The sequence below is a fragment of the Aphelocoma coerulescens genome, chromosome 2 (genome assembly GCF_041296385.1).
Source record: "Aphelocoma coerulescens isolate FSJ_1873_10779 chromosome 2, UR_Acoe_1.0, whole genome shotgun sequence".
NCBI lineage: Eukaryota > Metazoa > Chordata > Aves > Passeriformes > Corvidae > Aphelocoma > Aphelocoma coerulescens.
In genome coordinates this window covers 48,050,225-48,068,916 of record NC_091015.1, presented here as the reverse complement: position 1 = coordinate 48,068,916, position 18,692 = coordinate 48,050,225, and the positions used below count along the sequence as shown (strand labels likewise).

The 18,692-nt window shown below is 43.2% G+C and overlaps 2 protein-coding genes across 17 annotated transcripts in view; one reads left to right on the top strand and one right to left on the bottom strand.

Annotated features, from left to right (window-relative positions):
- The window catches only part of TOP2B (DNA topoisomerase II beta), a 60,655-nt gene extending 59,824 nt beyond the window's left edge, over positions 1–831 (top strand). For all 3 annotated transcript variants that reach the window (XM_069007309.1, XM_069007310.1, XM_069007311.1), the window contains 2 exons: positions 47–144; positions 347–831. In XM_069007309.1, the coding sequence (XP_068863410.1) occupies positions 47–144; positions 347–508 (260 nt within the window). In that variant the 3' untranslated portion in view covers positions 509–831. The remainder of the gene's footprint in view (positions 1–46; positions 145–346) is intronic.
- A 64-nt stretch (positions 832–895) lies between these two features.
- Positions 896–18,692, bottom strand: part of RARB (retinoic acid receptor beta) — a 329,805-nt gene continuing 312,008 nt past the window's right edge. For 7 of the 14 annotated variants that reach the window (XM_069007326.1, XM_069007325.1, XM_069007320.1 and 4 more), the window contains 4 exons: positions 15,459–15,635; positions 6,832–7,036; positions 5,373–5,531; positions 899–2,316 (listed from right to left, as the gene is read on the bottom strand). In XM_069007326.1, the coding sequence (XP_068863427.1) occupies positions 2,120–2,316; positions 5,373–5,531; positions 6,832–7,036; positions 15,459–15,635 (738 nt within the window). In that variant the 3' untranslated portion in view covers positions 899–2,119. Of the gene's footprint in view, positions 2,317–5,372; positions 5,532–6,831; positions 7,037–15,458; positions 15,636–18,692 lie in introns of all 14 variants that reach the window. The other 7 variants (XM_069007313.1, XM_069007312.1, XM_069007314.1 and 4 more) reach the window with 2 other exon arrangements.

Genomic DNA, 18,692 nt, shown 5'->3' with positions numbered 1-18,692 from the left:
ATTAAAAAAAAAAAAAACAAAACAAAATTAACTCGTAATCTCTCAGGAAAAGGCAGAGGGGCAAAGAAAAGGAAAGCATCTGGTTCAGAAAATGAAGGCGAATACAACCCTGGGAAGAAAACACCCAAGTCCACACCAAGCAAGGTCAGTGCCATCTATGCTCTCTTCTCCTTGTAAGAAGAACGTCATGAATTACTTTACAAGTTCTTATTACAAATTGCTAATATGGTAATGGAGGCTGAGGTGTCATTAGAAATCAGATGCTAGAGAGGTTTCTTCCCATTCTGAATATTAAAATGGAAAATGTACAAAGCATCACAACTGATTTGTCTTTTTTTTCCTAAAGAAATCCAAGAAGGCTGCTTTTGACCAGGATTCTGATGTGGAAATCTTCCAGTCAGGCTTTGCCTCCGAAACTGCCCCAAAGCCACGGACAGGCCGGGCTAGAAAAGAAGTTAAATATTTTGCAGAGTCTGATGAAGATGATGATTTTGATATGTTTAATTAAGTGCCCAAAGAGCACAAAAATGTTTTCCAACAAGTATCTTGTGTTGTCCTTTTGTCCCCTCTGTCGCAAACTTTTGTACATTTGACTTATTTTATGTGATAATGTAATTGATGGTTTTTATTATTGTGTGTAGGCATTTTAACATTTTGTTCTTACACCTACAGTTTTATGCTCTTTTTTACTCATTGAAATGTCATGTATTGTCTGACTGGCTTGTAGAGATGTTCTAGACAGCTGTGCTAAAGCACATTTTAATTGTCATGGTTGCAAACAGCAAACCTGCTTTTTGAAATGAAGTTTAAACATTAAAAAATGGAAAACTACTCTGTGTTTGTGTGTGGAAAATTTGGGCTAGACGGACTACTTCTACACAATTTTTAAAATAAATATATTTTATTCTTTGCCAGGAGACTCCATGGAAAAAGGTAAACAGTATATGAACATAGAAAGCATTGTTAAACAATCTCAATGTACAAACAGAGCCAGTGAAAGTACATCACAGACTTGCTAGAATATATAAAAAAAAAAAATTCCACTAGTGCTTTAAATGAAACCTAAGAAACTGACACTTTAAATCTGTTAACCATTCTACCACAGTTTTCACTCTGCTTCATGGTGATTTAACAAGGCCAAGAAGGCAGATTCTCTCCTTGTGTTTCTGGAAGTCCTAGCTGTAATTCCCTAGCACCTGGAAGGCTGGAAAACCCAGCTGATTCCTGGCAGTTGATTCTTAAGGAAATACCCTGGACTCAGCGATTCAAAAGCTGTAAGTGAGTCTTACTGGTTATCATCCCATGAAGTTTCCCTAATGGCTTGTGAACAAGTAAACAAAAACATGGTAACACTGAAAAGTGTTTCTGCCTTGGAGGCTATAGCACTGCTGTCGAAATGGAGCAGGTAATTGTGGAGCTAGGTCACCAGCCAGCTAAGAAACCACTTCTTTAAAATTTAAAGTGACATTAACAGTGGAACAAATGACATCTGAATAACTGATCTGGCAGTTAATGCTGATACCAATACCTCTTCTGCTGGGGCAGTGACGTTTTGTATACTTTTTACAAGGAAGGAGATGCAAACTGAGGGCAGCAAGGACAAGTTTTCATATTTCAACTAAATCAGACGGTCCTTTCAACTTCCTTCTCTGGATGTGTACAGTAGTCCATGTCCTGTGGTTGGTGTCTTGATTGTTTTAGGTATGAGAGACAAAAGGAAAGCACCAAACATCCAGTATGGAGAGTACAGCCATACATTTGTATGTACAAAGTCATCAGAAATGCAACCAGAATTTGAAGACTGAGATCTGTCTTGTCACCATGCAATATTGAGTGTTCAGAGAAGAAAACAGAAGCTTAACTATTTTTTTTTTTTTTGCATGAAATGGCTGATTTAAAGTTTCAAAAGTTTGCATTTTCTAGTTTTAAGAGTTTAAACAGCAAGGAGTATATATCGATACATATGAAAATTTCTTGGTCCTTGTTGAGTTTATCTATATATATATACATATATAGATATATATTAAGTCCAGAAACTAAGCAGCAGTAAAAATGTTTTTCTTGCTTTTCATCCCTGTACATAAGGTATTAGGAATGTCTGAAGTAGCTGGAAAATGTCTTATTCCACCATAGGGGATTGACTGACACTGCTGTTATCCACTGAACTAGGTGAGATACTGGGACTGTGTTCTGCAGTATTTCCATTTGAGGTTGGTGTCAGTGGTTCATGTCCTTCAGAGTTCTCCAACATTTCCTGAATAAGAGGTGGCATGGATCCAGGAATTTCCATTTTCAGTGTAATGACACGTTCTGCACCTTTAAAAAGAAAACACAAAATCCTTTCCATGAGCATGATTCATAATATTTCCTTTCTGTTAGCATTACAGTAGTAATTTCAGGCTGTATTTTGTTCATGGATTTGGTGTCTCCTTCTATACTTCTTGCATACAAATGTGTGTGAGTGAACTGCTTCATGCAGTTCAAGAGAAAGGAGTTAGGTGAGTGCTCCTTAACAAATTAATTCAAACCTATGACCTAGCAACTGGTATTTCAATACAGGTAAATTGGATGAGCTGCCTTTTTTCAAAGAAGGAACCAAAATGGCATTAAATTATACTGAAAAATTAAATCAGACTGTGATCATGTAGATGTCTTTATAAACTGGAATAACATTTAGTCTTTATTCTGTACTGGATCTGCAAAGAATGACAAAAGTTCTGACTATGGTAAATAGGTGAGGTGAATCCTGCAAGAGAACTGCAGTGATCTGAGTCATAAATGTTTCTTTCCCATAGAGAAAACTGTGAAATAAGATGCAGAATTTAGCAAACAATTACTTTATAAAAGAACACATTCAGGCAAAAGGGGGAAGCTGCTTTCTCTGTTCTTCAGGCATCTTGTCTTGTGCTAATGAACCACCAAAGTGTGCAGGAGCCCTGAGCACTGCTCAGCTCTGCCTTGGCTGAGGCTGTTCGTGTTGGGCTTGTCATGTGTAACAGGCATTTGTATGCAGAGGGGGCTCTGCAGGTGAGTGCATGCAGGATTAAACAAAATTACTGCATCAATCATGACCACTCAGACTGGGAGCCAACAACAATTGGTTTAGGGAGGAAAAAAGCCCAACACAAAGTCTCAGTGTGTGGTCAGCAGGCAGGGACACAGCACGAGCATGGCACGGACACAGCAGCCAAGACCCTGCTGGACACAGGACAGGCAGTGCTGAGGGACCTGTGCATCAAGTAATTTATAGCCATAAACCTCAGCATTTGTGTTGCTCAGGATTCCTGATCATCTTAAAATTGGAGTCCAATGGAAGAGGAACCTGTGTTTTCTAAACAAAAAGAAGAAACAAACAAAAAAAATTACAGAGAAAATAGTTTGGTTATCAATGAACCATTCCAGAGGAGTGATCCTTTGGAAATACTCTGCTTATCCCTGCTGCTGCAGTGGAGATGCTGGAGAGAGCACTGGTCACTCCAGACTGGAAAGGAGCATTTAAGTGTTTATGCCTTATATGAGGAGCATCAAAAAAATAATCTACAAAGGCAGTGATTGACTTTCCAAGTGAATGCTGATTTTATAAGTCTCTTAAATAACTGTAGTGGGAAAGACATTAATGCAGAGTGATGCTGAGAGCTTCTTTGAAAACCAGCTGTAGTCAGAGCTGTGCTGGTGAACTGAATTCACCCATGTTAAACATCTGCTTTCCTTTGCTATGTCTGGTGCAGTGAAGTGTTTGTGTGGTCATTCAGTGCAGAGCCAGAGAAATTTTTCAGGTTTTGCAAACTTCCAATTTAATCAGGGGATAAGAGAACTCAGATGAGAAGAACTCAGAACTGCCTTGCTCCAGTCCCACAGGCACTTCACATTTTAGTTGCAATACCTCTAATGCCAAAGGAGGCACTCTCAGTGTTTCGGATTCACGCTTTCTTTGGTGATTGTTTTCAGGGATCAGGTACCATCCAAAGTCATTATTGTCTAATGTACATATTTTCAAATGAAATTCAAGACATCCCCACCCCTCCAGGACATCGCCATCCTTTGGTATGATTTAGTTCTACTATGAAACAGTAACAATATAATTAAATACTTAGAATGAAAAGAAGTCTTTCTTGTGAATTGAATTTAAAGAGACAGGAGTTGTGTTTGAGGAGCGGGAAGGCTCTGGTAAAGAATCAGGGAAGTGGAAATGAATTTCCCACAAACACGAACAGCGGAAGGAAAGGGCTCCCCTAAATGCTTTTATAGCTCAATACTGCTCTAAGTTTATTTTGTAGATTCAGTTGGCTGGAGCTTGCTTTACTTGAGGGTAAAGTGAGAGCTTTAGATAACCTGGTAAGTGGTTCCTTTTTAGGATACTTTTGCTTCCACCTCTGGTGTTTCCCTTCCAACTTACTTTTTGGTTCTAAACAATCCAATTGAATTGCTCACTTCTTTTTATAAAGATAGCTGTAACTTAATCTTTTAACTTGGATTTATATTGTTTAAAGTGCAGCAGTTAAGGTTTAAATTTAAAACAAGTGTATTTAGTTGAGTGAATTAACTACTGGGTTTTTTCTCCCCCGAGTCTTCCCCTAAATCATGTCAAATGAAATCAGTCATCTTCCCAAAAGCATAAATCCAACCTACACAGGTACCTGCACATACAAGCTTGTGTGCTTGCTTATCTAGGGATAGCAACTCTGTTGCTGAGTAAGCAGAGTAAGAAGGTGGAATTGCATCACCACCAGAAGAATAAGAACTGTTGCACTTTAGACTTTCTGTTTTCAGACTGGTACACTGGGGAACCTGTTCTGATCAAATGAAAGCATTCAGCTACACCTGTGCTTTAAAGACTGTGTGTATTGCACAGGATCAGTCCAGCACATTCAAGACTACACAAAATGTTAAAACATCCATGTTTAGGCACGGTGAGTTTGGAATAGAGGGGCTGAATTTCCAAAATGCTGGACCAAATCAGTTCTAAATCTCCAATACCTCAGACCACAGTTCAGGGGAATTTTGGTTGCACAAGTGTTTTCTGCAGTCTGTAACCAGGCTGTTTTTTAAAAGCCATTGGTGATACGAAGCACATGTTTACCCCCTTGTAAACATTAACAAAGGTTTTATCTTGTCCTAAAATGTCTAACAAAGACTTCATGCTAATGATTTGCTAAGCCACTTGCACCTACAACATCTTTTTCACTGTCAGTTGCATGGAGAATGGAGCACCGTGTATGTTTAAAGCAAAACCAATTTCAAGGCAGGAATTAGGTAAAGAAGCTGGGAAGAGAAAGGTCACAAGGAGCTTTCTTAGATGTGTTAGGTGTTGAGGCCAGTTGCACTGAAATGCAGCACTGCCCCTCCTGCTGAGTTACTGGGAGACACTGTACCTTTTGCACTGATGCTACGAAGATCCGTGATTTTCATTAAGATCTTTGGGAACATATGAGGCTTGTTGGGTCGTCTCTTTCGGATATAAATTTTCAGTGCTTCAAGCAAGGGTTCCTGAAGCTTATCCACTTTCATTGGTTCTTCAAGGTCCTGGCGATCTGTAGGAAAGTATCATATCGCTCATATGATTCTAAATATTTATTTTTTAAAATAAACTCCAAGTCACAGAAGCTCCTCTGTGTTCTTGATTAGAACTCCGTGAATTTCGTTCTCCACAAAACAACCCACACTCTACAGGGAGCGTTCCATAGGAAAAGGATAAACCAAGGCTTTCTGAAACTTGGGTTAATTTTTTTCCTTGGTGACTGGAAAGGGTTGAGTGGTCAAGAATTACCAGTTTGCTCTTGTACCTCCCTCTCCCTGCAAACGATATTTCTGAATTAATTTTATATGTGTCACTGATAGGCTACCCAGGTCCACATAGAGATTACAGCTGGTTTTTGTTACCAGCCTGGTTTTGTTACTGCTACAGTAAAGTGAGTTACCGTCAGGAATCAGCAGATGGCAGTGCTGGCTTGAGTGACAACAAATGCCACCCCTCTACACCAGGACGCACCAGTCACATATCAATGACATCTTAGGGGCCCATCAATGCTTTTGATGTGTTATGGTTAGAGGAACATAAAATCAAAATGATTTTGTACTAAAGGGCCACTGCCAACAAAGGCTGACTCTTGTTTTTCATTCACTAGTAGCACCCAGTTTATGTTTCAACAAAATGGCCCAGGCTAAACAAGGTGTGTTTCTATTGCTAATCCAGATTTTTGCCAAGGAAGAGAGAGACCAAGTGATTAAACCAACAGAAATATAGAGATTGTTTTGGAAATTATCTGAGACTTCACTTTTTGTATTTTAAACTCGTGATTTTACTTCTGAGTTGCCATCAGCCCCAGCTTGGAAGTATAATACATTTTTTTGCTAAAGAAAGTTATCACCAATGGCTTCCATGTGACTGTAACCAATGCAGATGCACAAAATTACATTTATGAGTAAAAGCTGTGTAATTGGGCATCTTGCTGTAAGAAAGCTCATTCATGCAGATACCCATACACTGCTTAGCAAAAACACAGCAGGACCAGGTGATCTCCAGAGGTCCCTTCCAAATCCAACCATTCCATGAGGTATCTCAATGCCCTTTGTCAGGTAAACAATAGGACTGGTTTCCTGACAGAATGATTCCATTATTTTTTTTCAAATTATCAGTAATAAAACCAGTAACTATCACCAGTGGAAAACAAACCTTTAGCAGTAAGTAGTTTATATAATAAATATCATAATGTTACATATATATATATTATATATGTGTGAGTAAAGGAAAGCAAAACAAGCAGAACATAAATGAAGACATTATTGGGTCTGTCCTTTTGAAATGCATCAGAGTTCATGCATGTACGATACCTCCACAAATTAGGCAGATGGCACTAAGGAGACCTGTTTCTGTATCATCCATTTCCAAAGGCAGGAGCTGGTTGGCAAATGTGAACACGAGATCAGTCAGTGGGCCAAATCCGGCGTTGTGCATCTGAGTTCGGTTTAGGGTAAGGCCATCTGAAAAGGTCATGGTGTCCTGTTCCGGTGTGTATCTTGTGCAAATTCTAAGGATCTGGGGGAAAAAAAGGAAAAATGGAATCTGAAGAATTTAATCCGTGAGAGGTTTGTTGCATTTTCTCGGTGTGGCGAATGACTCCGTGGAACTTCAGTACTTGGCCACGTCAGGACAATCTGAAAACAAACTCCAGTCTGTGCAGTTCTAGCAGCATAAAAACTCTCAGGTACAACATAACTATACTCTATTGACTATGTGTATTTCTTGTAACACAAACCTAAGAACAGAAACTTCCCCCTAATTATGAAATAATGAAAACTTTGGAGCAACTCTCACCACTCAGGTCACCAACACTACAGTGATATCCACAAAACCAGGTCTTTAATTAGTCTGCCACCCACACCTAAGTATAAAATGAGATTGATCTGATGAACTGCTGATCTGATCCAACAAGATCCTGAAAGCATCTCACCTCTTCGAACAAATGCCTATATCTCATTGATTTTGGGGATCAGTTTTGCATGGCAGCACTTCCCTGGGTTGTGTGTTTGGCAAGGACAATGTTGGTCTGCAGTACCTTGTGACAGTGAGTGCGGACAGCTGTGAGCTGCTGAAGATGCAGAATTTTGGGGTGCCTTCCCCTCTTCTGTGAGAGCAGACAGGCAAACACTGCTATGGGGACAAAGCCCTCCATCTCCCCAGCAGCTGCAGGTAGGGTCTCCTTGGAGAACTGCTTGCCTGGGAGCTTTCACCCTGCAGAATATCACTTTGCACCTCCAAATGGCAGCACACAGGACTACTGGCAGCCCAGCTAGCGGCCCAGGAGTTGGCTCAGCTTTTCTTTTGTAGTGTTTGTTACTTCTGTGTGCTGTAACACCAAGCCTCCTCACCAGCATGTTGGCTCCCAGCCTTCCTCCAGGCTCTGGCCCTTCCCCCTGCAGAGCCCCAGCAGTGGCAGACCCTGCCTGCCTGCTGCAAAGCTGCTGACAGTGTCGTTCGTTCCTGCGCGCACCCAGGCAGCGTTGGCTTTGGCAAGTTCGCCTGTATGCCGATAGCCACCCAGTGCTGACCCCAGATGAAAGAGCCTTCGAGGGGAGGATGGGGATTCACACCTCTAACTGGACAGGGAGCAATGCAAAACACATGAATAAAACACTGAGGATGCTCTACAATTTGTAAGTAAATGCCTCTGGGGTACGGGCAGCGTCAAGAGCGCTGTCACAGCGGAGGTGGCAGCGCGGCCAGAGAGAGGGAGTGTGTGCGTGAACGCTTCCACCTCTCAGAGCACATGCAGGATGTGTGCCAGGATAGGCTCTTTGTGGCACAGGATCATTTGTACAGCTGCAATTAATGAACACAGCCTTAAGGACCAAATAAAAGAGACGTCCATCATGTTGACATATTTCTGTTATATATATCAATGCTTAATGTTTAAAATAATCAAGAGGTGGGAGAGGGCTTATCCCTAAACTAAACTGAACTAAAACCCTGCTGAAGTCAGGCTGATTAGCTGAGCTAAGACTACAGCTGTGTTTTTTCAGAGCTTGACTGTATTTATTTCCCATCGTACTTGTTTTAAAGATACAACAAAAAAGATTTACATGAATGTAAGAGAGCACTGGGAGAATTTAATTACTCCTATGGCTGCTGAGGCTCTGAGTCAGAGGCCCCAGCACACAGCAGCTGACCAGTCTGGGCTTGGTTCTTCCACTTTCGTCTTTGCCTGCCAACACTGCTCCAAATAAGCAGGGAGGAGAATGAGGAGAACACGGTCTGTAAGACACCTATCGGGAAGCTTTTATTCTCTTCTTCAGTTCCTTGGTAAGAGACTTAATAGGGTGTATTTCTGCAGATGGATCTTCAACTATTTTCTATCTCAGCAATAATCTTATCTCACATTCTGGGTATACACTGAAGCACTGAAACTTTGTGTGGTTGCACAGGCATGTTTCACATTGTTGTCTTATCCCCAAATTCGAGTAAATTCTTGAAATTATTTAAATCAATGATCAAGAGAGGCACAAATACAAACACACAGCACATGAATTTCTCAGTGACCACAAATTTCCCATAACATATGTCATCTTAAAAGGCTGCTGGTTGCTAGGTTTTATGTAGTAGCCAATGTATTGTTCAGGATCATTAGAAAAAATTAACATTATAAAGCACAGCACCCTGTCAGTAAGAGGCAGCATCTTTACCACATTTGGAACTTCCAGTAACCACTGGCTGTGCTCTCCCCTGAAGCTCACTGTGAGTTCCTCTTTTAAATCATTAAAAGATTGTATAGAAAGGAGGAGAAGCATGGAGAATATCTGGTGTTCAAGAAAACAAAGGTTCAAAAGCTGCATATTTATTGTGACACCCAAGAGCTGCTTGGTTTGCTTCTCTAGTGGCACGCAAGAGGAACTGGAGTGCAGCTCTTCCCACCCAAGGCCTGCACAGGCAGTTGCTGCCTTCCAGTAAGGGTGCATGGCCGGCAACGATCAGGTATCCAACTTTGGGAGGAACAAGGCTCTGTACTTCTTACCTGGTACTGCTTTTCCCTTAGCTCAGCCGGGGAGAAAGGCAGCTTCTTTGATTTCAATTGGTGCTATTTCAATTGGTAAGCCTTAGCAAGGAGAGTTCCTCCCTTCACAGCCTCAGGACTCCATTCCGAACAAATCAGCAGAGCAGGATTGGGAGCTTAATTGGGCAATGCCGTGGTGTTTTCCCCAGGCTGCCTACAGCTTCTCTGGCAGCTGCCCAAGCAGGGCTGGCAGATATGGATCCCCCAGATCCTCCCTCAGAGGGCAGGTCTGGACACCAGCTGCTGCACTCCCCAGAGATCCCTGCCCAGAGGGACTGGGGTGCCCTGGAGTGATCATCTCCAACAACCCAGAGGCTGAACACACACCTGCCACCATACACCAGGCTGCTGGCTCCCTCGCAGCAAAGCTCCCTGTGTTTGCTCCCCAGTGCCACAAGCTGCACTGCGTTTGGGGGTGCATGCTAGGAGTGCTCAGCAAAGAGACCCCCGGGGCTAATGCAGAGGAAGAACTTCCAGGCTGGATCCTCATCAGGAACAAATGTGGAGTGACGTTACTCAGCCTCAAGCCAGCCCCTGTGTGCATGCACAGAAAGGGACCTGCAGGGGTCCTGCAAAATTTATAATTAAAACATAAAGTCGTGTAGGATTAAGCTACTTCCAGGCTTAGGCAGCAAGTAGGACAGGTTTTTGTTGAAGGCAGCCTTCAGGCCTCCGTACCCCAAGGGCTGCACCAGCTGTCAACTGGAGGAGCCTGCAGCAGCTCCACTGGGCACTAGCACAGCTGAAGATCAACTATGTGTTTTCAGCAATGCACTTAGCTTGACTGCAGCAATCAGGTCTCAGGTTTCCTCTGCATTCCTTTGACATTATCCCACAACACGCTGTTATTAAACTCCAAGACAGATCATTTGAAATGGTGTTTTTCTTTTTTTCCTTTTTTTAATTTCTGTCCTTCATCAAGATCTGTGAAACGCCATGGATATTGCTGATCGCTGCTAAACTGTTCTTGGGCAAACTTCCAGTGTCAAAGTGAAGCTGATTTCAAGCTCATATTCACTGAAGAACATATGGGAAACATCAGCACTTCAAAATAAGAAATCATGGTATCTTTCTCCATTTTAAACTGAACTCCTAATGTCCTCAAAGTTGTTTAGATTTTGCAACCAAGCCAAGTATTTTAGTTGTCACTCTGCTCCTAAGTGCCACTTGCAGCCATAAATACAGTTCTTCCTCATTATTAAAGGGCCCTTTGTTTTAAGGAGTATTTATATATTAAAGCATTAGGGATTCTTATGAGCCCGTCACAAAATGCAAAGCAACAACCCTACCAGAGGCACAAAACCAAAGTCAGGAAGAAAGTTGCATTTATGACATTGCTGCTACCATAGAATGGTTATTCATTTTAAACAGATTAGGTAGGGCAAGCCAGGCCTAGTTTTTAAGAACACCTGTTGTTAGACACTAGCTGCCTCAGCTGGCTGAGACAGTTCCCTGAGAGGAGAAACCCAGGCAGGTGACTCTGAAGCAATGATGCCCCATGGCGCTGCCAAACCCCATCAGCACAGGCTGTTCCGCACACACAAATTCCTTCCTGGCATTAACGCACAGGGGTTTACAACAGAAAGCAAAAATTACATCATTAAGGATTAGCATTCAATGACTTCTCAGGTTTTTATCCATTGGATTTAAGACAGACTGGGCTCTGGATTCTTTCCACATTTGTCTTGCCAGAGCTCAGCAAGGCTGGGGATGCTTGGCTGCTGCTGGGCCAGTGTACCAGCAGACAGAAGCACTCACTTTTACAGGGGTTATTGACTGAATTTTAGTAATATTTATCCCTAAAACTTTTGGCACCAGACAAGATATAAATTCCATGATCCTCAGTTGGCGCCTCGAGCTGCCTCGGGAAGCTTGGATGTTATTTCCCTTCCACAGTTAGTGTTTGTTTGTATATAAAACAATTCTTTGGCCCATACCCATCAGAGTTTACTGAGCTCCTGGCACCATTTCTTTTGTAAGCCTGTTTAAGAGGGGCTTAAGCATTGTATTGGTTTGGCACAGCCTGGTTTTAGGTAGCAGGGGGGCCACAGAGATGGCTCCTGTGAGGAAGCTGCTGGAAGCCTCCCACCATGTCCGGCAGAGCCAATGGCTGGTGGCTCTGAAGGTGTACATGCTGCTGGCCAAAACTGAGCCAATGAGAGAGGTTGGTAATGCCTCTGTGATGACATATTTAAGAAGAAAATCAAAACAAAGATAGTGGGGCACTGTTAATTCCAGCCAGAGAAGAGAAGGTGAGAACATGTGAGAGAAAACAACATGGTGACACCCAGGTCAGTGGAGAAGGAGGGGGAGGAGGTGCTCCAGGCACCAGAGTCGAGGTTCCTCTGCAGGCCGTGGTGCAGACCATGGTGAAGCAGCTGTGCCCCTGCAGCCCATGGGTCCACATGGGATGCAGAGACCCACCTGCAGCCCATGGGGGAGGTGCCCGTGCCGGAGCGGGTGGATGCCTGGAGGAGGCTGTGATCCAGTGGGAGACCCAGTGGAGAGAGGGCCCTGCTTCCAGGCTGGAGCAGCCTGTCCTTGAGGGCTGCACCCCGTGGAAAGAGCGAGCCCCGGTGCAGCAGTTCGGGAGGGCCGTGTGCCCGTGGGAGGGACTCACGCTGCAGCAGGGGCGGTGGGGCTGCTGCTCCTGAGAGCGGACCCACACCAGGGAAGTTCAGGAGAACTGTCTCCCGTGGGAGGGACCCACGGCCTCACAGGGGAAGACTCTGAGCAGCGGAAGGAAATCTCAGTGATGAACTGACCAAGCCCCCATGCCCTGTCTCCCTGCGCCGTTGGGGGGAAGGAGGGAGGAGTGGAGGGGTGGAAGGTGTTCTAAAGGCTTATTTCATTTCCCATTATCCTCCTCTGATTCTGTTAGTAATAAATTCACTTCGCAATTTAAGTCGAGCCTGTTCCACCCTTGAAGTGTTTCTCCTGGTCCTTATCTCAACTCATGAAGCGTTTGTAAATTTTTTTTTTTTCCCCTTTTCCCTGCTCTGCCCAGCTGTGGCAGGGGAGGGTGAGCGAGCGGCTCTGGTGGGTGCCTGGCGTTGGGCCAGTGTCAAACCACGACAAGCATCCACAGCCACAGGAACCAAGTGAGCAGAGACCTCGGCAGGGTCTATAAATGCTTAAGACTCCCCATAGCTGGTGCTGAAGGGCCGGCGGGCAGTGAAGCTGGGGTCCTGCTGGCAGGGAAGCCTGTCCACCCTACCTGGGAGCCCCATGCTGCTCCTCCCACATACCTGGCTCTGGGAACATGTCCAGGGCATGGCAGAGCAGCAGGATCATGAGGGCACACTGCTGAGGCTCACAGCCCTGCTCAGCAGAGCTCACACAGCCTGCACTGGGTGCTCAGTGCAGCAGGAGGGGGAACAGGGCTCGCTCTGTATCTCAAGGCACAGCAAAATGAAACGTTTGAAACACTCATAACTAGGACAACTGGCTTGTTGTGGGGGTGGAAATATGTGCTATTGAAACTGCTCCAGTACTGATGTTCAGCTTAAATAAAGATAGAGAGTGGCACTGCAATTCCGATTATGTGCAGGTGATGCGGGTTTAATGGATACAGCATTTCACAGGCGGCGCGCACACTACGCATTACTGTGTCATGGTAATTATCCCATTTTCTTTTTAAGCAGCCCATAAAATAGTCACATAAAGTTTGTGTAAATGTCACACAGGAAAGTTAGGACCATTTGCAGCAGCCATGCTGTATCTGTTCCTCAGCTCCTCCCAGCTGCGGGCTCCTATGGCGCTCGCTATGCCCTGCTCGCTTAGATGTGTCACCTTCTCTGGCTTTGTGAAAAATAAAAAAGAGAATGAGCAGGTGATCAGGAATGACAGGCCTCAATAAAGTTTATAACTAGAACTTGAAGGTTGCCAATGGCCACAAAGTAGTGAATCATATTAAAGAATCAACCTTTTCTATCCATTAACTAGTTGAAATAAAGTCACCATTTACCACCTGCTTCATACTCTTTTTCTCATCTGGCATTTTATTTAATCACTTTGATCAAAGTGTGTTTATCAAGGCACTTCAGATAAAACCCCTACCAAAAATTCTCCCCTCAATTTTTGAGCTGGTGTTGGCAATGGTAGCACTGAGTGGAGCTGCTGTGGGGCAGGGGCTGTGCATGTTCCCAGGGCAAGCTCCCACTGCCCATCCCAACAAAGAGCACCAGGAGCTTGCAGGATTACAGAATTAGGGTATTTGCTATCCAGCAGCTATGGAGACAGGGCATGGCACAAACAAACAGGGTGGCAGATTAAGGGCTAAAGTTTTAGGGGTAAAGAATTTGGATATGCAGATTCTTGCTATATCCCGGCTCTTCCCCACCTTTTTTGGGTAGTTTCAGGTTAGAGCAGCACAGCACAAAGCAGTTCCCATCCCCTACTGCTGGCAGAACACACTCGAGGCAACGCTGCAGGTTTTTGATCACCATCTGCTTCTTGTGTGAGGGAAACGTAACAGAGTCTTATCAGGACAGAGCTGGTGATGACAGGCGTGCAATTGGTAACAAATGGCCCTGCCCCACGGAGGGACACTCTCAGTAACAATGGGATGGCTGAGTCTGAATGAGTGCCTGGATTAAGGGAACAACAAGAGGTGACTCTCAAGCATGCCAGGGCAACCTCAACCTTCCCTTTTTCTATAGGCCAAAGAATGATACCCCTTCCCCTCTCCTAGCCCTCTTCCCCCTTCATCAACGTCCTCTTGATGCGATTCTTCCAAACAGCTTTTGACAAAACAAGAGGAAAAGGTCACAGCAGTTAACGTCCTCCTCAACATGATCCTGTTTGAAGCAATGCACTTTTAGAAAGTCCAAGATTAATTACTTCAACCTCAACTTCCCTAGTTTAAACTCCTGTGTCATGACAAAAAAATATATTTACAGTAGCCATCCTACAATGTGCTTCTTGACTGGCCATGCTTGGCTCAATGAGGACTTGAAGGTTTGAGCTCAGAATAAAACATTTAAAACATGTTTACACTGAACATACTGTTTTACTGTGAGTTATTGCTACAACCAATAATACAAAGCATATTTGCCACTAAAAGCCTGAAGACCTCTAAGGTCTTGATAAAGAAATGCTGAGATCCCAGAGGGCTCCTCTGAAGGTCAGCATGACAGAAACAACCAGAGACAAAGGGAGGGAAGACAGCTTGCCTTGACACAGTGTCAAGGCAAGGTCTGGAGAAAAACTCCCTGCCCACCTGCATAGTTCCCTCCTGCAGGTTGTACATTTGCCTATCTAAAATAAAATTACCTTTAGCTAAAATCTGTATCAAGTCCATTATATCGGCCACTTCCACAGATACCTGCAGTACTGGAGAAAGCAGGGGGATATGAGTGCCAGAGGCTTGCACCAAACAGGCTCCAGGCACACCAGTTTCCCCTCTAAAACCTGAAAAACACTCTGAAGACTTGTGTCTTGTTCCTTAAATTCCCTCATGACCACAGCTATAGCACATTCCTAAACCATTATACAGTGGACTGTCTCTCTAGGTATCCTTTATGCAGAAGATTATGTTTTGGAGGGAGGAGGAAGGATGAAGGAGGAAGGATGAAGGAGGAAGGAGGAAGGACGGACAAACAGGTTTCTCTTCAGTGTTAACAGTACAGAAAATTTTCTGAAGTTACACATGCCACAATACCAAAATGTGCCCCTTTTACTGAAACCCACAAAGTGTAAGGACTTATTTTGATAAGTATGCTCATCCCTCTCAACACACCTCTGTAGGTGTGCTGGAGTCATCTTCTGACTGCATTAGACTACCCAGTAAGTTCAATTTTACAACAATAAGGTCAGGGCTGTATTTCACCCCCCTCTTCCTGTCAATTACAATAAAAAGAAGAATAGAAAACGCATTAGTAGGAGAACAATGATGCTAAAAATACATACCAGTATATCCAGGCAGGCTGCTTTGAGTAGAGTTATTTGGTCTGCAATGGTCAAACTTGTAAAGCCTGGCAATCGCTTTGCAAATTCCACTATTTTAATAATGCACTTCGTTGCAAGTTCACTGAATTTGTCCCAAAGCCCAAGGTCCAGTCGAACCCGATGATCTGCACTGGAGTTCTGGAAAGACAGACAGAAGGCCCCATAAATCAACAAGATCCCTTTCAGTAAATGGTTTTCAAGGGAAGGAAACAACAACCACGTTTTCCTTCCAGAAGTACTTTCTATTAACATTCCAGGCATTTTCTGCAGCTTGCTGTTGGGATGATGCTGGTTTTAAACTTGGATTAATCGCCTGAAAATTCCTTGGATATTTCTCTGTTACTTATGATTGCAGAGGCCATCTGTACAAGGAATACAAATGAACTTAAACATTTCCAAATGCCACCCTCATTATTCTTCCTTGCCATTATATAATAAGTGCATTGAGAAAGACAATTTACAGTTGTACCCAAGAAAATATAAATGAACAGTGGAACAAGAATATTGGGTCCTCATCTGGAAAAAGCAGCACAGTATTTGGAACATAGTTTCACATACTTAAGGTCTTAGAAAATTAGTTCTGCTTAATTTCTCTGCTCTGTGGCTCTGCCACAGCTTTCTGAAGCTACAGTCTCCCATGACTTACAGAGCATTTATTTACATGATGTTAAGGAAAACCCCATGAATGCTATGTGCTCATTTAATGGTGTATCCAACATACACCCCACTGCTGGAAGTGTAACAGGGACATACTGGTGGCATATTTCAGAGACTGTTTCCAGTATATTCACCTACCTCAATAAAAATGTCCATCATTTTCTAGAGTGAATAGGAAACTTCTGTTAAGTTTGTGATCAAACTCACATTTTCATACATTTGGAACAACCACTTAACCCTTGAAAAAGCTGAACATGTCAGCCAAGAATCGTCTGACTCAAAATCTGCTGTGACCCATTTGATGCCAGCCCACCAACACTGGGTGTCATGAGGAGACCTGGTGAGTCCATTCCATTCCACTCAGGATTCCCGTAGAGTGACAAGAAAAGGTAATGATGGAGCTCTGAAATACCCAACTCTTCTCCTTCTGCCCTCGTATGCAGTGCCCTGCCAGCATTTGATCCAATGCTATTTAGGATGCAGACAGTATGATGGTGTCCCCTATTTCATAAGCCACCAAGTTTAGCGTGTACTGCAGCTGCCTTCAGCATCTGGGTGATCTCCTCTTCACTGCAGGAGGAATTTTACCTATAAAAATATGCCCAGGCTTTCTCCCCAGCTGCAGAGGAAGCCAACGTGATCAGCTGCCTCAGTCTTAGCTGGTTGAAGTTAAAATGTTAAATTAACTTTAAAATTAAAGTTAAATGAGCAGAGTCTCAACCTAAAAGTCTAACAGACATGGCAGATTAAACAGCCATCAAAAAGCATTCAAATTACACAGATCACACTTCCTTGGAGGAAACATTTCGAGTGAGCCTGCCACCACCACTGCTGATGGTGGGGACGTCCACCTCCTTGAAAACCAGTGAAGCCATTATCTTATCAGCTTTCTTTGGTTCACAGGAAGGACACAGGACTGGAAGAGGTTGGTGAGGGAATGTGGAGTGAGCTCAGCTTGGCTGTGATGCTCTGGACCCCATCCCAGTGCTGCCTTCACAGAACACCACCACCATCAGTCATGAAGGGGAAAGTCCTGACATGTCCCCAGGGAACTGCCAGCCTGACATTCACCCTCACTTGGAACAGGGTGGAGATGTGAGCCAGGAATATTTACATTAGGCCCTAAGTGCAAAAAATAAATGCTAACCATGCTGAGCAGTCTAAGGTATACATGCTCCTTCCTGCTACCCCACTCTTTAGGAGATAATTCATTAATTTTATTATTTCTATTTGAATTTTTATTCTGGAAACTTCTCCTATTTTGTTTTGGGTTTTTTTTAAATGACAGAGGAAAGATAGAAGAAAATGTCTTTATAATGCTAAACCTAAAGAATTGCCTTCAAAATGGTCCAAAACTAATGGGTTAACAGTCATTGTAATGCCCTTTGAAACATTTCTTTCGGCTACTGGAGTATGCATCCTTCAGATTTATTTTATTTCATCCTCAAGGACCTTGGTGAAATACAGTACATTGGAGGAAAAATAAGATCAAGATGTGCAGTCATTCAGGCTGTAATTAAATTTAATAGGCAGTTTATCCAGTTCATAGAAAGATGGCATAGCAGAGAGCTACACAAAGCAGAGCCTAAAGCAGGAAATCATTTTACAATAGGGTATCCATCTGGAAAAAAAGACGTTGCATGAAACCAGCAAGTGTGAACGAAATCTTCATCAGTATCATATGAGGTTACTTTATCATGCTGCAGTGCCAGCAACGGGAAGTTTGACGTGTCTTCTATTAGGAGTAATGCACAGCCGTCGTAACAAATGTAAATCTAACTCTCTATTATGCAAACTGAAGAGAAGGGGCAGTTAATAAAATACAAAATAACCAGGTGGTTTATTATGCCAGGTGCCAGACCCCTCAGCATTGGAGCTAATGTGGTTTGCACATCATCTTTGAGATGCTACAAATGGAAAGAGTTTTAACATTCTAGCTGTTAATGAATGTTGACACAAGCGTCACAGGAAAAAGAGCTGGATTTTTAGCAACATTTTTCAGTATCTAAAACCCAAAACTGACTCAGTATCAATGTATACACTGAACAATAAAACCCGGGGTTAAAACAATGCACAATAGAAACAGAAACTCTGATTAAATTTGCCTGGAGATCTCCTCTACCCATGCTGTGAAAAAGATGCAGACGCTATGACTTTTCCTGAATATTTTACTGAAGAGGGTTTTTGGGTGTCTTTTCCAGGAGCAGTCTCGCACGTTTTTCAGGCCTATGCACCAGTGCACATATGGTGGAACAATACTGTAATACACCCTAGTGGCATCTTTATCAGTGGAAAAGCCCAACCTTGCTATGAAATCCAATTAAACAGCCATTTTTGCCACATAAATTGATCCCATTTTTTCCATCATTTTTGTTTTTTCATTGCAGACTGCTCTGTCTCCACATTAACAATACGGGATGAGGTACTCATAGAAACACACACAGCAGCAGAATCCCTACTGTCTTTAAAATCCACTTTACAAAGGAAACAAGGCTCACAGGGGTACTCTGCCCTAATCAGGAACACTCGTGATGCCTC